This window comes from Podarcis tiliguerta (assembly GCF_965153285.1).
Source record: "Podarcis tiliguerta genome assembly, chromosome: 16".
In the NCBI taxonomy this organism is placed as follows: domain Eukaryota; kingdom Metazoa; phylum Chordata; class Lepidosauria; order Squamata; family Lacertidae; genus Podarcis; species Podarcis tiliguerta.
In genome coordinates this window covers 23,961,166-23,975,843 of record NC_139549.1, presented here as the reverse complement: position 1 = coordinate 23,975,843, position 14,678 = coordinate 23,961,166, and the positions used below count along the sequence as shown (strand labels likewise).

Here is a 14,678-nt window from a genome sequence, read left to right as displayed (position 1 = left end):
AACCATCAATTTGTTAGGGTCAGTTTGCAACAAAAAGGGCTTTTACCAGACCTCAAACCTCCTTGCATTAATTCATTTCCCCACCTTTTCACTCCAGGGGTATTCCAGGATGTGTGCTAGAGGTGAGAAGGATGCAGGAAGGTGGAAAGCAGGGCTGTTTCCTGGATTGGGATCCATCATTTTTCCAATGAAAATAGGGGCATCCTATTCCATTATTATTAGTAGTAATAGTATTAGTATTATTTATTATTATGCCCCAGCCACTGTGGGTGGCTTCCAATGTATATAAAAACATAACAAAAGATTAAACATTAAAAAACTTCCCTATACAAGGTTGTCTTCAGATGTCTTCTAAAGGTTGCATAGTTACCTCCTTAGCTCAGGGGTCGCATAACTCCATACCCTCCAGCATTTCTCCAATGAAAAGTGGGACATTCTAAGGAAAAGAGGGACATTCTAAGGAAAAGAGGGACATTCTAGGGAAAAGAGGGACATTCTAAGGAAAAGAGGGACATTCTGGGATCAAATCAGAAACTGGCAAAGCTTCTGTAAATCTGGAGCCATTGAGCGAATCAGTATGTGCCTTAGTGATTCTGGAGGTACCTGTTCCAATAAATAATAATAATAATAATAATAATAATAATAATACTTGTACCCCACCCATCTGACTGTGTTGCCCCAGCCACTACAGAGAACAGAGGTCTACCAATGGGAAGCTTTATTATATCATATTTATTATATTTTATTATTTTATTTCCTTCCAAGAAAAAAACCTCTTCCTGCATTGCAGGGCATTGGGCTAGATGACCCTTTAAGATTCTACAGTTCGATAGTGAAGTTAGCTACCAGCACACAGCTCCTTTTCTGCGTGAAACTTTGAGAAACAGAACCACCCCTCCTTTTTAAAAAGGCACAGGCTTTTACATGACCCCCCGAACCCTTTAAGTAAGAAGTAGGGAACCCTGTATCATGTCCTTCCAGGACTGGGGGAATTACCACCTTTATATCTTCTGAGCCCCCTGCCCAAATTCTCCACCCGCAGTCACAACACACCCCTCCAAGGATTCCTGACTCAGACCCCTTTCCCTCTCCCCTCCTCTCCACCCTTTCCCCATAACGAGGGTGAATGAATTTCCGCTCTGCTCTTCTCAATCTCCCATCAGGCCATTAGCTTACGAAGCTTCCTAGAGCAGCAGGCCCAGCTGAAGCTCTTGTCTAGGAGGGTCACCTTGCTGGAAGCTATCATCTGGCCAGGTAACAACAGAGGGGGGGGGCTCCCCCTCTCTCCCTCCCCCCTTTCCCTAGCATGCTGCATTCACCAATGCAGAGAGCCCATGGCCAGGAGACCCCCCTCCCCCATTTTGCTTGCAGACATGGGCTTTCTCTCCTTCCCCGTCATCCCAAACTCTGCATGCCACTAGTCCACAATGTCCAGGTTTTTAATACCCCCTCTCCATAGCCCTGCTGCAGTCAGAGCTGCTTTTATGTGGGATTTTGCCTTTCCTGACCCATAGCCACTGGGGTGGGGTGGAGGGAGACTTAAGGGGGATACATCTGGTGATGGCTGGGGTGGAGAGGGACTGCTCCTCTTCCTCCCCACCCCTCCAAGCATGAACTCAGAAGTAAAAAAAAATTGCTTGCCTTGCACCAAAAGTTAATGCCAGCTTGAGGGTGTATTGGATTTGTCAGACTGCTGGGTATCCAACAGCATGGGGGCGGGCCTGCCTTTACGATGGAAGTCTGTGCATGCTCAGTGGCAGTCTCCTTTCAAGTCAGCTTGCACCTTGTAGCTTAAGTCTGCCTGAAGTAAGTCGGCTCAAGCACTGATCTGCCTCTTCACTCACCTGGGAATGCACCAACCAATCCAAGAACGACGTTAGCAGGGAACCAGTGCAGAGGTTCAAGTAGGGGAGTCGGCTGGCTGACCGCAGCTGAGAGACTGACTTTGCAGCGTTTTGTGTGCAGCAGCAGCTGCTCTGAAGCAGGACATACGACGGGGGCAGCTTCTCCCCTGCTTCTTGTTCCTTATCATTCAGATACACTGCCCCTGCAGGGGAGGGTTCCACCTGCCTGCTGCAGCCAGGCGATGTTGCTAGATGCCCAGTTAGGCAGCTTTCCCCCACCCATGTGTCCTCTAATGTCACAACTCCCACCAGCACCAGCCAGGGTGAATCAAAGGTGGCTGGGAGTTGTAGCACAACAATGTTTGGGGAACCCAAGGCTGAGATGGGCTCATTCTAAGGTGAGATTCCTTCTGCAGTTTCTCCACTTCAGATTCATTTGGAACAGCAGTTAGTTTAGTTTACAGTAAGGAAATCAAGTCTTTTGCTCTTGGAAGACACTGGATCTTGCAGTCAACTTTGAATACAGGCATGGCGGGAGGGACCCCCAGAATCCCTAAGGAGCACCCACACCTTGTTTGTTCTCCTTGAGCAGAGATAGGGAACCTGCAGGCTCTCCAGAAGTTGCTGCACTATAAATCCCTTCCTCCTTGACCCATGCATGGGACTTCAGCAACATCTGGGCAGCTTTGGGTCCTCCGCTTGAGCCACCTAGACACCTCTGGAACCATGAGGACCAGAAACTTGTTTTCTCTTTTAAAAAGTTCACAAAATGACAACCGAGGTTCTTGGGTTGCCAAATTCGGCAGCGGACGAAAAGCAGCTCAGCTCTGACTCTTGCATGTCCTTCCTCTCCGTTGACAGAACCGGAACCGGGATCTGGACTGGGCCTTTCCTCCACCAGCATGCCTGGCTACGACCGGGGGAAGCGCGACGAGAGCTTGGCAGCCTACAAGATGATCTCCCACCACCTCTCTCAGAGGAGCGAGGAGGAGAGGAAATGAGGAGGGGGCCGTTGGCCTGCCCGTTGGCAGGTGCAGACGAAGAGCATCCTTTTTGAGGAGGGCACGAGAGGCCTCTTTCGGGGTGCGCCCCCCAAGACCCAGCCCTCTTCCTCCCACTTTGGACTGCCCCCCCCCCACGGAGAAGCAGTGGAGAGGCGTGTGTTGCGGAGGGCGCTAGCTTGCCGACAGCCTGCTTCCGTATTTATTTCACGCAAAGGGTTTTGTATGTGTGTGTGTGTCTCTGTAACGGTTGCTGTGATGCACCCCACGCCTTCACCCCACAAACTGTTGCCACAAGTAAGCCGCTAAGCATTCTTTGCGGCCGCCTGATTGTCTCTTGTTTATCCCTTGGTGCTATTTAATGGGGATATTTCCCCCCCTGCACAGCACAACTGCACCCTCTCCTGTAACTTGCTGTTTTTCTGCCGCTTGGGACTTTGACCTGGAAATTTAACTAGTTTTTCTACTAAATTTCTCCCGATTCCTGAATCGCCCCTTTCCCCCCATAGCCTGGCCCGGGCAAGGATAACTGAGGAGAGAAACTGGGCTTTTCTGGAGTACTGTTTTCAACCGCAGTTGTGGAAGACGTCATGATATCTTTGCCGGGAAAACAAAAGTCCCCCACTCGCTTCCTAAGAATGGGGAGCTCTGGTAGGGTCAGGTCAAAGGGGTTTCTAGGGCTTCACTTTCGCTCAGGATGCCCAGCAGTATGCGTTTGTGGAGAGAGGACAAACATTTTCCCTTCCCTGGTAGAAGTTGCCAGCGCTGAACTGTGTGGACGTTGTAAGAACTACATCAGTGGCTGTCCCAACAAAGGATTTGCATGCACAAGTCCTTTGTGATTGGATCCCCGGGTACAATTTTAGCAGCCGGATCAGATCCGGCACGCAAGCCGTGTATCCCAAGTTGTCAACTGGGCTGCGAAGACGATTCAAAGGGAGGTTGGATGTTGGAACAGGTGGGGAGGTGCTGCCGGTGCTGCCATGAAGCCTCAAGCACCTGGGAGACGATCAGACTACTCTTAATGCAGAGTCTTGTGGGCAAAGCAGAGCAGGGAGAGAGAAGGATGTGCGTGTGTGTTTATCTATGTGTGTCTGCCTCCATATAATGTATGTACTCTCTGGGATTTTGGCTGATAACAGGGACCAGGTCAATAAAGCTTCACTGAACACGAGCCTCTGCCTGAATTGAAGGGAGGGTGGAGGACCTTGCCTCAAAGCCTGAGCTAAGATGATGCTCTCTGTACGGATCCTTTGCTGCGTTTTGTTAAATGTCCTCTCCTACTGCTTTAAGAGTCATGGCTCACCCCCAGAAAATCCTGGCACCTGTAGCTTGTAAACAGCCCTGAAAGCTGTTAGGAACACCCAGGGCTCTCCCCCCCCCCCCAAAAAAAACATTTAGGGGTAGTCTCATTTTGACTCAAGAAAATCACCATTTTATAGTTCAAATCAAGGAAAATAAATACAGTAAATGGACAAAAGTACAAAGATTCACAAAATGTTTAGGGGTATGCGTCCCCCCAGAAAAAAAGCACTGGGAACACCTTGGCAGGCAACAGTCCCTAGGATTATTTAGGAGAAGTTGCGGCTCCCACCCCCAACACATGAATCCTGGGAACTGTTATAGAATCACAGAATTGGAAGGGACCCACCCAGCCCAACTCCCTTGCAATGCAGAATTCACAGTCTTCTGTTATTCCTTTGAACGTTTTAAGAGTGCTTTAAACATACAGTGCAGACGTGATTCTGTTCTGCATGGGGATGAGAACACCCTTCCCCCCCCCCCCCAAAGTGGCTGTATGGGAAAGGCCCAGATTTGAGTGCTGGATGCTTTAGGTTAAACTCGGAACCCCAGAACTGTGATCCCTGCTACAACTCCCAGGTGAGTGGCAGAGCTCATAGGCACAGAGAGAGGTCCCTTTCTCCCAAACGCCTAATGCGTGGCAGCCCAGATGGATTGGCCGCTGGGGGCAGCCTTTGCCTGTCTTCCCACCACCTCCTGACATGTCTCGGGAGATGGTTTCCACAAACACCCATGGAACGCGTGGGAAAACGACCACAATCAGGAGAAACCTCTGGCTTTGTTATTCCAAGAATCCCCAGGATGGGACGGAAGAAGCCACTGGGTTTCCCCTTTTGGAGGATTTCCCAAGTGACTTGCAGCCCTTGATATATGTGCAGTGTCTCTCACTCTTGCCCTCGTGCCGCGCCAGCCTGGCTGGGCTGTACAGCAGCCACCCCATAGCAGCAGGGTGGCCTTGGCTTCAATGGCGGGTCTCGCTTTCCTTCCTTCCCAGTTGAGTCCTCAGCGAATCACTGCTCAACTCTGCCGGCTGTGGCTGGTTTTCTGCCCAGACGCTGGCACTGTTTGGGCTGGCTTGCCAACCTCTGTCCACTCACTGGCTGGTGCCCAGAAGAGGTCGCTAGCGATGAGCAGAGCGGCTCTCTGCCGTCACCACGGCTTGGTCTCCAACGTGGCCTCCGATCAGCAGTGAGACGGCACCCTCCACGTGGCCTGTGGCTGCCAGCGCCACAACTGCCCGCTCAGTTGGGAAGCCCATTTTCTGGAGCTGCTGGAGCCTGAAAGGGCAGGGTGCGGGAAGGTGATCTCAATTCTAGGGAGGCAAATTTCAAGCATTGCCCTCTCCCAGGTGAGAAGGCCGCAATCAGCAACGATATACACAGTTCGATAGCATCTTATGCACATTTAACATGCTTAATTTCAACCATAAGAGGATGAAGGCGGGCTGGCAGACTGGTGACTGCTGGGACTATAAAACACTGGTCCTAAAGGATCTGCATTGGCTCCCAGTATGTTTCCAAGCACAATTCAAAGTGTGGGTGCTGACCTTTAAAGCCCTAAACGGCCACGGCCCAGTATACCTGAAGGAGCATCTCCATCCCCATCGTTCAGCCCCACTGAGGTAAAACTCCGAGGGCCTTCTGGCAGTTCCCACACTACAAGAAGTGAAGTTATGGGTAATGTGGCAGAGGGCCTTCTCGGTAGTGGCATCCACCCTGTGGAACACACTCTCATCAGATGTCAAGGAAATAAACAACTATGCAACTTTTAGAAAACATCTGAAGGCAGCCCTGAAGGGAAATGCTTTTTAATGTTTGATTATATGTTTATGTATGCTGCGAGCTGCCCAGGGTGGCTGGAGCAACCCAGTCAGATGGGTGACATATTAACAACAACAACAACAACATAATTATTACTGGTAGAAATTGTGAAAGTTGAACCCAAGCAAGGCAGAGAGCTTAAAAGTTCTTTATGTATAATGATGATGATGATGATGACAATAATAATAATAATAATAATAATAATAAAAAAAAAATTACAGTGGTGCCCCGCAAGACGAATGCCTCGAAAGACGGAAAACCCGCAAGACGAAAGGGTTTTCCATTTTCAGAGGCGCTTCGCAAGACGAATTTCCCTATGGGCTTGCTTCACAAGATGAAAATTGACGAAATTTTTTGAGGTTTTTTTCCGCTCCAAAACCCCTTTTTCTGAAGCGCTAAGCTGCTAAAAGCCTTTTAGCAGCAAAACCGCTAATCCCTTAAGCCTTAAAAAGCCGTTTTTAGCCCTTAAACTGCCAATAGCGCTAATAGCGCTACTCTGCTAATGGGCTTGCTTCGCAAGACGAAAAAACCGCAAGACGAAAAGACTCGCGGAACGGATTCTTTTCGTCTTGCGAGGCACCACTGTATTTATACCCTGCCCATCTGGCTGGGATTCCCCAGCCACTCTGGGTGGCTTCCAACAAAATATTAAAAATACATTAAAACATCAGTCATTAAAAACTTCCCTAAACAGGGCTGCCTTCAGATGTTTTCTAAACATCAGATAGTTGTTTATTCCCTTGACATCTGGTGGGAGGGCAGCACCAACACTTTGAATTGTGCTCGGAAACATACTGTTGTCTGCCTGGGGTTACCTGGGGCGAAAAGAGCTTTTAAGCTCTGCTTTGCTTGGGGGGCAAGGCCTGCTCAGCAAGTTCATGTGAGATCTCTTGGAGCCATCCAAGATCCCAGAAAGTCTCGCGTGAGCATCTCTAGCCTCCCGGAGTTGGTGTGCTGAGCAGGCCTTGCCTTCCAAAGCAAGGCAGAGTGTTTCAAAGCTCTGTTTTCGTCTGGTCCCCTTGGGGTTACCTGCTACCAAATGTCCCCCCACCCCCCTACCCCTGCTAGCCACAGGGTTGGCTCTAAGGGTTTGGGGACCTGCAATCAGAGACACGCAGAACTCTTTGAACCAAAGCCCCACGCAAGATGCGATTCCACTGTATCCATCTCTCTGATGCCCCACCAAACCCCATCAGGAAGGAAGCTTTAGCTTTCCCCCGGGAAACCCTTACCGGAGAGAAGAAACCGAAGATTTGGAAAGTTTCACCTCTTCCTCAGCCATATCCTGCAGAGAAGCCTGGATTCCAGCTTGGAGCAGCTCTTCATCCATCAGGGATCCTTGGAGGGCCGAGAAAGGAGCACCTAAAGCCCCATGGTGGGCGGGGAAGGGAGGCAGGGAACCAGCAGCAACTGACTGCCTGCGTTCCTGCTCCAGCGCTGACGTTTCTCCACTCCAGTAAGAGGCAGGTGGCGAAGCCAGAGAGAGAGGCTGCATAGGGAAATCTGCTGGAGGAAACGCTTGGGTTGGCGACTCCGGAGAACGAGAAATCCTGGGAGAGAGAAAAAGATAGGCAAGGCTGTGATCTTGAGCCAAAGAAGACTGAAGCTCAGTGGTGGACCACTTGCCTGCAGAAGGTTCCCAATTCCCCACCCCCCAAATATTTACTTATTATATTTTCAGGTATACATTTCCCCACAATTAAATATAGAACAATACAGCCAACCACTTCCTTTCTCCTCCTTCCATGGTTCCTTGTACTTCCAAAATTAACTGAGTACAGTCGTACCTCAGAAGTCGAACAGAATCCGTTCTGACTTCCAAAATGTTCGGAAACCAAAGTGTGGCTTCTGATTGGCTGCAGGAAGCTCCTGAAGCCAATCGGAAGCCGCGGAAGCCCCATTGGACGTTCAGGTTCCAAAGAAGGTTCGCAAACCAGAACACTCACTTCCAGGTTTGTGGCACTCAGGAGCCAAGGTAAGACTGTATTATATTTCCTCCGTCTGGTTTCCCCCTTTCCATTATATCTTAATCCAAATTATACCGCTGAATTTACAATAATCCTGCTAGCGTTTTCATTTGCTTACAATGGTTTTTCTGCCAATGTTCTCCATTCCTCTTTATATACCCATTCTTCTTGTTCTCCTGCTCTGCTGGTTAGGCCTGCTAGCTCTGCATATTCCATCATTTTTCAGCCGCCATTCTTCCCTCTTTGGAGCCTCTCCCACCTTCCATTTCTGAGCTAACAAAATCCAAGCTGCAGTTGTTGCGTACATAAATAGCTTTTTTCACCCCCTGGCTACCTCTGTCTGTATCATACCCAGAAGAAATGCCTCTGGGCCTTTGGAGTGGGGGTGTGCTCTTAAACAATTTTTTCATTTCATTACAAATCATCCCCCAATACAGTGCTACCTTGGAAGTCAAACAGAGTCCATTCCGGAAGTCCATTCGACTTCCAAAACATTCAGAAACCAAGGTGCAGCTTCCCATTGGAAGCTCCTGCAGCCAATCGGAAGCTGCGTGAGACGTTCTGGTTCCAAAGAACGTTCGCAAACCGGAACACTCACTTCCGGGTTTGCGGCGTTTGGGAGCCAAAACGTTTGACTCGCAAGGCGTTTGGGATCCAAGGTACGACCGTAATCTGAAGTTTCCCAGGTTTGATCCCTGGCGTCTCCAAAGAGGGCAGGGAATGTCCCCTGCCTGAAATCTGCTGCTCGTCTTTCTTATTAAGTCCCCAACGACAACCCCTTCGCCCGCCCAGCCCTACAGAGCAAGCCTTGGGTTCCCAATTCACCTGTCCCTCCTGGCGGCTGGGTCGGCGGTGGGGAGGATTTCAGCAGGTCCTTCCGGGGGCCAGACAAAGGGGAAGAAAGAACCTCTCCCCTGGAGGGTCTTAAAGATGATTCCGCCATGCAGCTTTTCCAGGCGTCTCTCTGATAATTCCAGCGGGGAGAAGACCCCGGCCCAGACTGCAGTGTCAAGGGAAATGAGAGCGTAAGTAGACCCTGGTTGCTGGACCCACCCGGACCAACCTCCTGCTCTCACAAGGGCCAACAAGATGCACCATAAACCAGCAGTTAACATGCCCCCCCAAACCCATCTTTTTGGAAAGGATACAGGCCAGGCCCGTGAGCAGCCCACTCAGATTCAGGAGGAAAGGAGAGCTGGGGGAGAGAATCCAGCTCAGACCCAGCAGCAGGACAGCCAGCAGAGGAGGGGAAGCCCACCTCCGGGACGCTCCCTGTTTCCGACGCCCTTGGGGGCACCCCAGCAAGGCCAGGTGCACAGGGGTGTAGCCCCCAACAGCAGAGCCGGCCTGAGCACCCCGCAGCCAAGCTAGGAGGAGGTAGAGGAGGGCCGAGGCAAAAGCGCCAAGTGCCGAAGAGTGGAGGTAGCGCAGAGTGCCCTGGCGTCGCTCCTGATGCCAACTCAGCAATGGAAAGAGGAGCAGGTTGAGGAAGAACAAGGGAGCCTCCGTGAGGCACAGGCAGTAGGTCATGAGGCGATACGCTGCGGGGAGGAAACGCAGGGGGTGGTTAACAACATGCCATTATTATTATTATTATTATTATTATTATTATTCGTCCTATTGAAAATTTTCGGTCGGGAAAGAAAGTGGAAAAAAGTCAAAACGAGGTCAAAAGGAGGGGGGGCGTGCTTGAAACTGTGGTAAAATACAATACAGTGGTAACTCGGGTTAAGAACTTAATTCGTTCCGGAGGTCTGTTCTTAACCTGAAACTGTTCTTAACCTGAAGCACCACTTTAGCTAATGGGGCCCCCAGCTGCCGCCGCACCACCGGAACACAATTTCTGTTCTCATCCTGATGCAAAGTTCTTAACCCAAGCTTTATTCCTGGGTTAGTGGAGTCTGTAACCTGAAGCGTATGTAACCTGAGGTACCACTGTATATGGATACAGAATTGTAGAGTTGGAAGGGACCCCAAGGTTCATCCTTTTATTTATATATATAATTTTTATTAAATTTTCTGTTTTACAATTTAAAATACAGTGGTACCTTTGGTTACGAACTTAATTCGTTCTGAAGGTCCGTTCTTAACCTGAAACTGTTCTTAACCCGAGGTAACACTTTAGCTAATGGGGCCTCCCGCTGCCATCACCATGCGATTTCTGTTCTCATCCTGAGGTAAAGTTCTTAACCCAAGGTACTACTTCCAGGTTAGCAGAGTCTGTAACCCGAGGTGTTTGTAACCCGAGGTACCACTGTACTCATTTAAACAGCCTTAAAATACCAATGGGGACGCGGGTGGCGCTGTGGGTAAAACCTCAGTGCCTAGGACTTGCTGATCATAAGGTCGGCGGTTCGAGTCCCCGCGGCGGGGTGAGCTCCCGTTGTTTGGTCCCAGCTCCTGCCCACCTAGCAGTTTGGAAGCACCCCTAAGTGCAAGTAGATAAATAGGTACCGCTTTATAGCGGGAAGGTAAACGGCGTTTCCGTGTGCGGCACTGGTGCTGGCTCGCCAGTTGCAGCTTCGTCACGCTTCAAGGGGGCAGAATAAAAAGTTTGTACAGTGGTACCTCGGGTTAGGGACGCGGCTGTGGGTTACAGCCTCAGCGCCTAGGACTTGCCGATCAAAAGGTTGGCGGTTCGAATCCCCGTGGCGGGGTGCGCTCCCGTCGCTCGGTCCCAGCGCCTGCCAACCTAGCAGTTCGAAAGCACCTCCAGGTGCAAGTAGATAAATAGGGATCGCTTACTAGCAGAAAGGTAAACAGCGTTCTGTGTGCTGCGCTGGCTCGCCAGATGCAGCTTGTCACGCTGGCCATGTGACCCGGAAGTGTCTGCGGACAGCGCTGGCTCCCGGCCTCTAGAGTGAGATGAGCGCACAACCCTAGAGTCTGTCAAGACTGGCCCGTACGGGCAGGGGTACCTTTACCTCAGGTTAAGAACTTAATTCGTTCCAGAGGTCCGTTCTTAACCTGAAACTGTCCTTAACCTGAGGTACCACTTTAATGGGGCTGCTACGCGATTTCTTTTCTTATCCTGAAGCAAAGTTCTTAACCTGAGGTACTATTTCTGGGTTAGCAGAGTCTGAACCTGAAGTGTCTGTAACCTGAGGTACCACTGTATCAATAAAAACCCACATGGGATTCCAGGGGGTGGGGTGGGGATGAGAGTGGTGTGCTGGACCCAAGGAGCCCAGAATGGTTAGGAAGGCAACACGCAATACGCCAGGGGGCCGGAGCCTCAGGTAGCTTACCTTGGAAAGGGCTGGTGAGCAGGAGGCTGGGCGATAACGCCAAGCTTTCATCTACGCCCGTCAACCAGAATAGGCAGAGAAGCACCATGAGGGTGAACGATGCAACTGGGGGGCGCCATAACCCCCATGGCCTGGTCCACAGACTCTTCATCAGCATGCCCTAAGGGGAAGGAAAAGACAAGGGAGAAAGTGGCAGGGTTATATTAAAACCAGAAGGCGAGAAGCCATCCATTTGCTAAAGCTTTTAATCACTGGTTATTCAGAGGACCATAAAGAAGGCTGATCGCCGAAGAATTGATGCTTTTGAATTCTGGTGCTGGAGGAGACTCTTGAGAGTCCCATGGACTGCAAGAAGATCAAACCTCTCCATTCTGAAGGAAATCAGCCCTGAGTGCTCACTGGAAGGACAGATCCTGAAGCTGAGGCTCTAATACTTTGGCCACCTCATGAGAAGAGAAGACTCCCTGGAAAAGACCCTGATGTTGGGAAAGATTGAGGGTACAAGGAGAAGGGGATGACAGAGGACGAGATGGTTGGACAGTGTTCTCGAAGCTACGAACATGAGTTTGACCAAACTGTGGGAAGCGGTGGAAGACAGGAGTGCCTGGCGTGCTCTGGTCCATGAGGTCACAAGAGTTGGACACGACTAAACGACAACAACATTCAAGAGGAGCGTACACCTAGTAAAGACTCTGGGATTTGTGGGGCTTCCACATTTACGGCACTTTAAGAGTTAGGCCTACAACCCCAAAGAATCCTGAGTTTAGTCCTGACGGAGCTACAATTCCTAACGCCTTTAACAAACTACGGTTCCCGGGATTATGCAGGGGGCGACGGGGGGAACCTCAGGTTTGTAGCTCCTAACTAAATGGCACCTGCTGACTGCCCAGATTAACCTGTCAGAATTACCCCGATTATGAATTGGGCCACAGGGCAACTGAGCTGTGGCAAGTGGCTCTGGCTTAATCCTATGAATCAGCCCTCACCAACCGAGCTCGGCGGCTCAGCATCTGCTTTGCATGCAGAAGTTCCCAGCTTTGATTCCCCCAGCAGCAACTCCAGGTCGGGCTGGCAGCATTCTCTGCCTGAAACCCCAGAGAGCTGCTGCCAGTCAGTGTAGACAATACTGAGCTAGATGGACCTATGCTCAGTCCAAGGCTGCCTCCTCACATTTTTTGGACCACAACTGATTGATGGGAGCCACCAAAAGATCGGGAAGGCCCTGGATTGTCAAACTGCACGCCCAACTCTGCATTTGATTGGTTTGGGTGCCTCACAATCCCGCGATTAAAGGTCTTATAGGTGAGAGGATTGTCCCTCATCAACGCTGGAACACAGTTTTTCTTCCCATGTAGAATGAAACCCCAGGGACGCGGGGGGCGCTGTGGGTTAAACCACAAAGCCTAGGACTTGCTGATCAGAAGGTCGGCGGTTCGAATCCCTGCGATGGGTTGAGCTCCCGTTGCTGAGTCCCAGGTCCTGCCCACCTAGCAGTTCGAAAGCACGTCAAAGTGCAAGTAGATAAATAGGTACCGCTCTGGCAGGAAGGTAAACGGCGTTTCCGTGTGCTGCTCTGGTTCGCCAGAAGCGGCTTAGTCATGCAGGCCGCATGACCTGGAAGCTGTACGCTGGCTCCCTCGGCCAGTAAAGCGAGATGAGCGCCGCAACCCCAGTCGCTCCCGACTGGACCTAATAGTCAGGGGTCCCTTTACCTTTTAGAGTGAAACCCAGCTGGTTCAGAAGAGCCCCCAAAAAGGATGCACGATGAACAAGTCACTTATGGAACTCACTGCTGCAGGATGCAACTGGATGGCATTTTGAAAAAGCTGCAACTGGTTTTGAACACAAATGACATAACTTAAGAGGGGCATATGCAAAAGAGGATCCCTGCACCTTTCACGATTGCGCAGGAGAGAATTTCTGAGAGCAAAGCTTGCATGCCTGAGCTGATCCAAGATTTTTTACAAGATCCACCGGCCCAACATCTCACGACGGGGATTGAGGCAGCCAGATCCTTCCTTCCTTCCTTTTTGATTTGCAGCCTCTCACCCTCAATCTCTGCTGTTTGCAATTTCCCACTGGGCAAGAACACTGCTTGGGAAAACTGGGGGACACTCCCCCCCCCGTCCCGCCCCCTATTCCTTTTCCTTTTACCAAGCGCAAGGCTGGCTGCGTGCATGGGGTTGCACCGGCCGGATGGGCAGCTCGTCAGCCGGGAGAAAAGGACCAGCGCGCAGCCATTTTGGACATGGCAGTTTGGGATCTGCGAGGCCGGTCGGCGCTGATCCTCTACGACTTGCACATGCTTTTGCAACGAGGCAAGGGAGCGTCGCTAAAGAGGAACCAGAAACGAAGGAGCTCCGGGGCTGAGGGGCAGGATTAGAACTCAGATCTCATCTGCTTCTGCAAAGTCCTTAGTGGTGTTTTTTTGTTTGAGGGTGCGGGGTAGGAATGAGTTTCAGTTCCCTGTTCTTTTAGCTGATCTGTGCAGAGTTGGTTTACGCAGTCCCTCCTTTTCGGCACTGCTTACTCAGCAGCGAGGCCGCCAACGTGGCTGGCTTTAAAATTTGACTACTAGCCACAATGCCTATGTTCTCGTTTCCACAGGCAGAAGCAGCAATGCCAGTCGCTGCAAACCGCAGCAGGGGAGAGTGGCTTTACTCTTGATTGCGGGTTTCCACTATTGAGAACAGGATGCTGGACAGGGTGGGCCGATCTGGTCCAGCAGCAGGCTCTTCTTATGTCTACTTAGAAGTAAGCACCTTTCGTTCTGTGGGCTTTTTGCCCTGGAAGTGGGTTAAGGAATTAAGCAACTAAACAGTGCAGTCACTCAGTTCTTAATCACCTGCTTATTTCAATTTCTCAGCAGTGGGCTTAAAAACAAACAAACAAAAAAAAACCCACGCTTGCATCACTTTTCCAGACTCCAGGCTGCATTTGGATTGCAAGCCTCAAAGATAATGGTGGGGTTGTGACTTTTTTGTTGTTGTTCCCAAAATGGAGCATGATGCCAGTGCAAAACCGATTTCCATGTGGGGATCTCCTGTTATGCGTCCTCTGACTGCCCTATGCGCCATGTGTTCTAAATTCACTCGCAGGATCATCACCTTGTCGTGGTGAGATGGACTCACTGTTAAGACTGTGTTCATGGAAGACAATCTTACTCGGCTACCAAGTGATCACTAAAGAAGAAGAATACAGTGGTACCTCGGGTTACATACGCTTCAGGTTACAGACTCCACTAACCCAGAAATAGTGCTTCAGGTTAAGAACTTTGCTTCAGGATGAGAACAGAAATCGTGCTCTGAACCGTGCAGCAGCAGGAGGCCCCATTAGCTAAAGTGGTGCTTCAGGTTAAGAACAGTTTCAGGTAAAGTACGGACCTCCAGAACAAATTAAGTACTTAACCCGAGGTACCACTGTATATGTTTAAAGCATGTGGCTCCTCCCTCAAAGAATCCTGGGAACTGTAGTTTATTAAGGGTGCTGAGCATTG

General features: G+C 50.4%; 2 protein-coding genes across 11 annotated transcripts in view; one reads left to right on the top strand and one right to left on the bottom strand.

Moving 5' to 3' along the window:
• EMID1 (EMI domain containing 1) overlaps positions 1 to 4,019 on the top strand; it is a 66,590-nt gene extending 62,571 nt beyond the window's left edge. For 3 of the 6 annotated variants that reach the window (XR_014505979.1, XM_083417813.1, XM_083417812.1), the window contains 2 exons: positions 1,164 to 1,254; positions 2,706 to 4,019. Coding sequence is in view for 5 of the 6 variants with exons in the window: in XM_083417813.1 (XP_083273939.1) it covers positions 1,164 to 1,254; positions 2,706 to 2,845 (231 nt within the window). In the remaining variant the exon portion in view is untranslated. The remainder of the gene's footprint in view (positions 1 to 1,163; positions 1,255 to 2,705) is intronic. The other 3 variants (XM_083417814.1, XM_083417816.1, XM_083417815.1) reach the window with 1 other exon arrangement.
• A 238-nt stretch (positions 4,020 to 4,257) lies between these two features.
• Positions 4,258 to 13,548, bottom strand: RHBDD3 (rhomboid domain containing 3). 5 transcript variants are annotated; one of them, XM_083417850.1, is made up of 6 exons: positions 13,337 to 13,548; positions 11,183 to 11,342; positions 9,083 to 9,475; positions 8,760 to 8,934; positions 7,235 to 7,517; positions 4,258 to 5,424 (listed from the first exon to the last, which is right to left on the bottom strand). In XM_083417850.1, exons 2-6 carry the CDS (start codon positions 11,337 to 11,339, stop codon positions 5,389 to 5,391), a joined length of 1,044 nt encoding a protein of 347 aa, XP_083273976.1. In that variant the 5' UTR covers positions 11,340 to 11,342; positions 13,337 to 13,548; the 3' UTR covers positions 4,258 to 5,388. The 5 variants fall into 5 exon arrangements, with proteins under 5 accessions (XP_083273976.1, XP_083273974.1, XP_083273973.1 ...); XM_083417848.1 differs by having other exon boundaries at positions 7,200 to 7,517; positions 13,076 to 13,543; XM_083417847.1 differs by having other exon boundaries at positions 7,200 to 7,517; positions 13,337 to 13,543.
• Between the last annotated feature and the right edge of the window lie 1,130 nt (positions 13,549 to 14,678).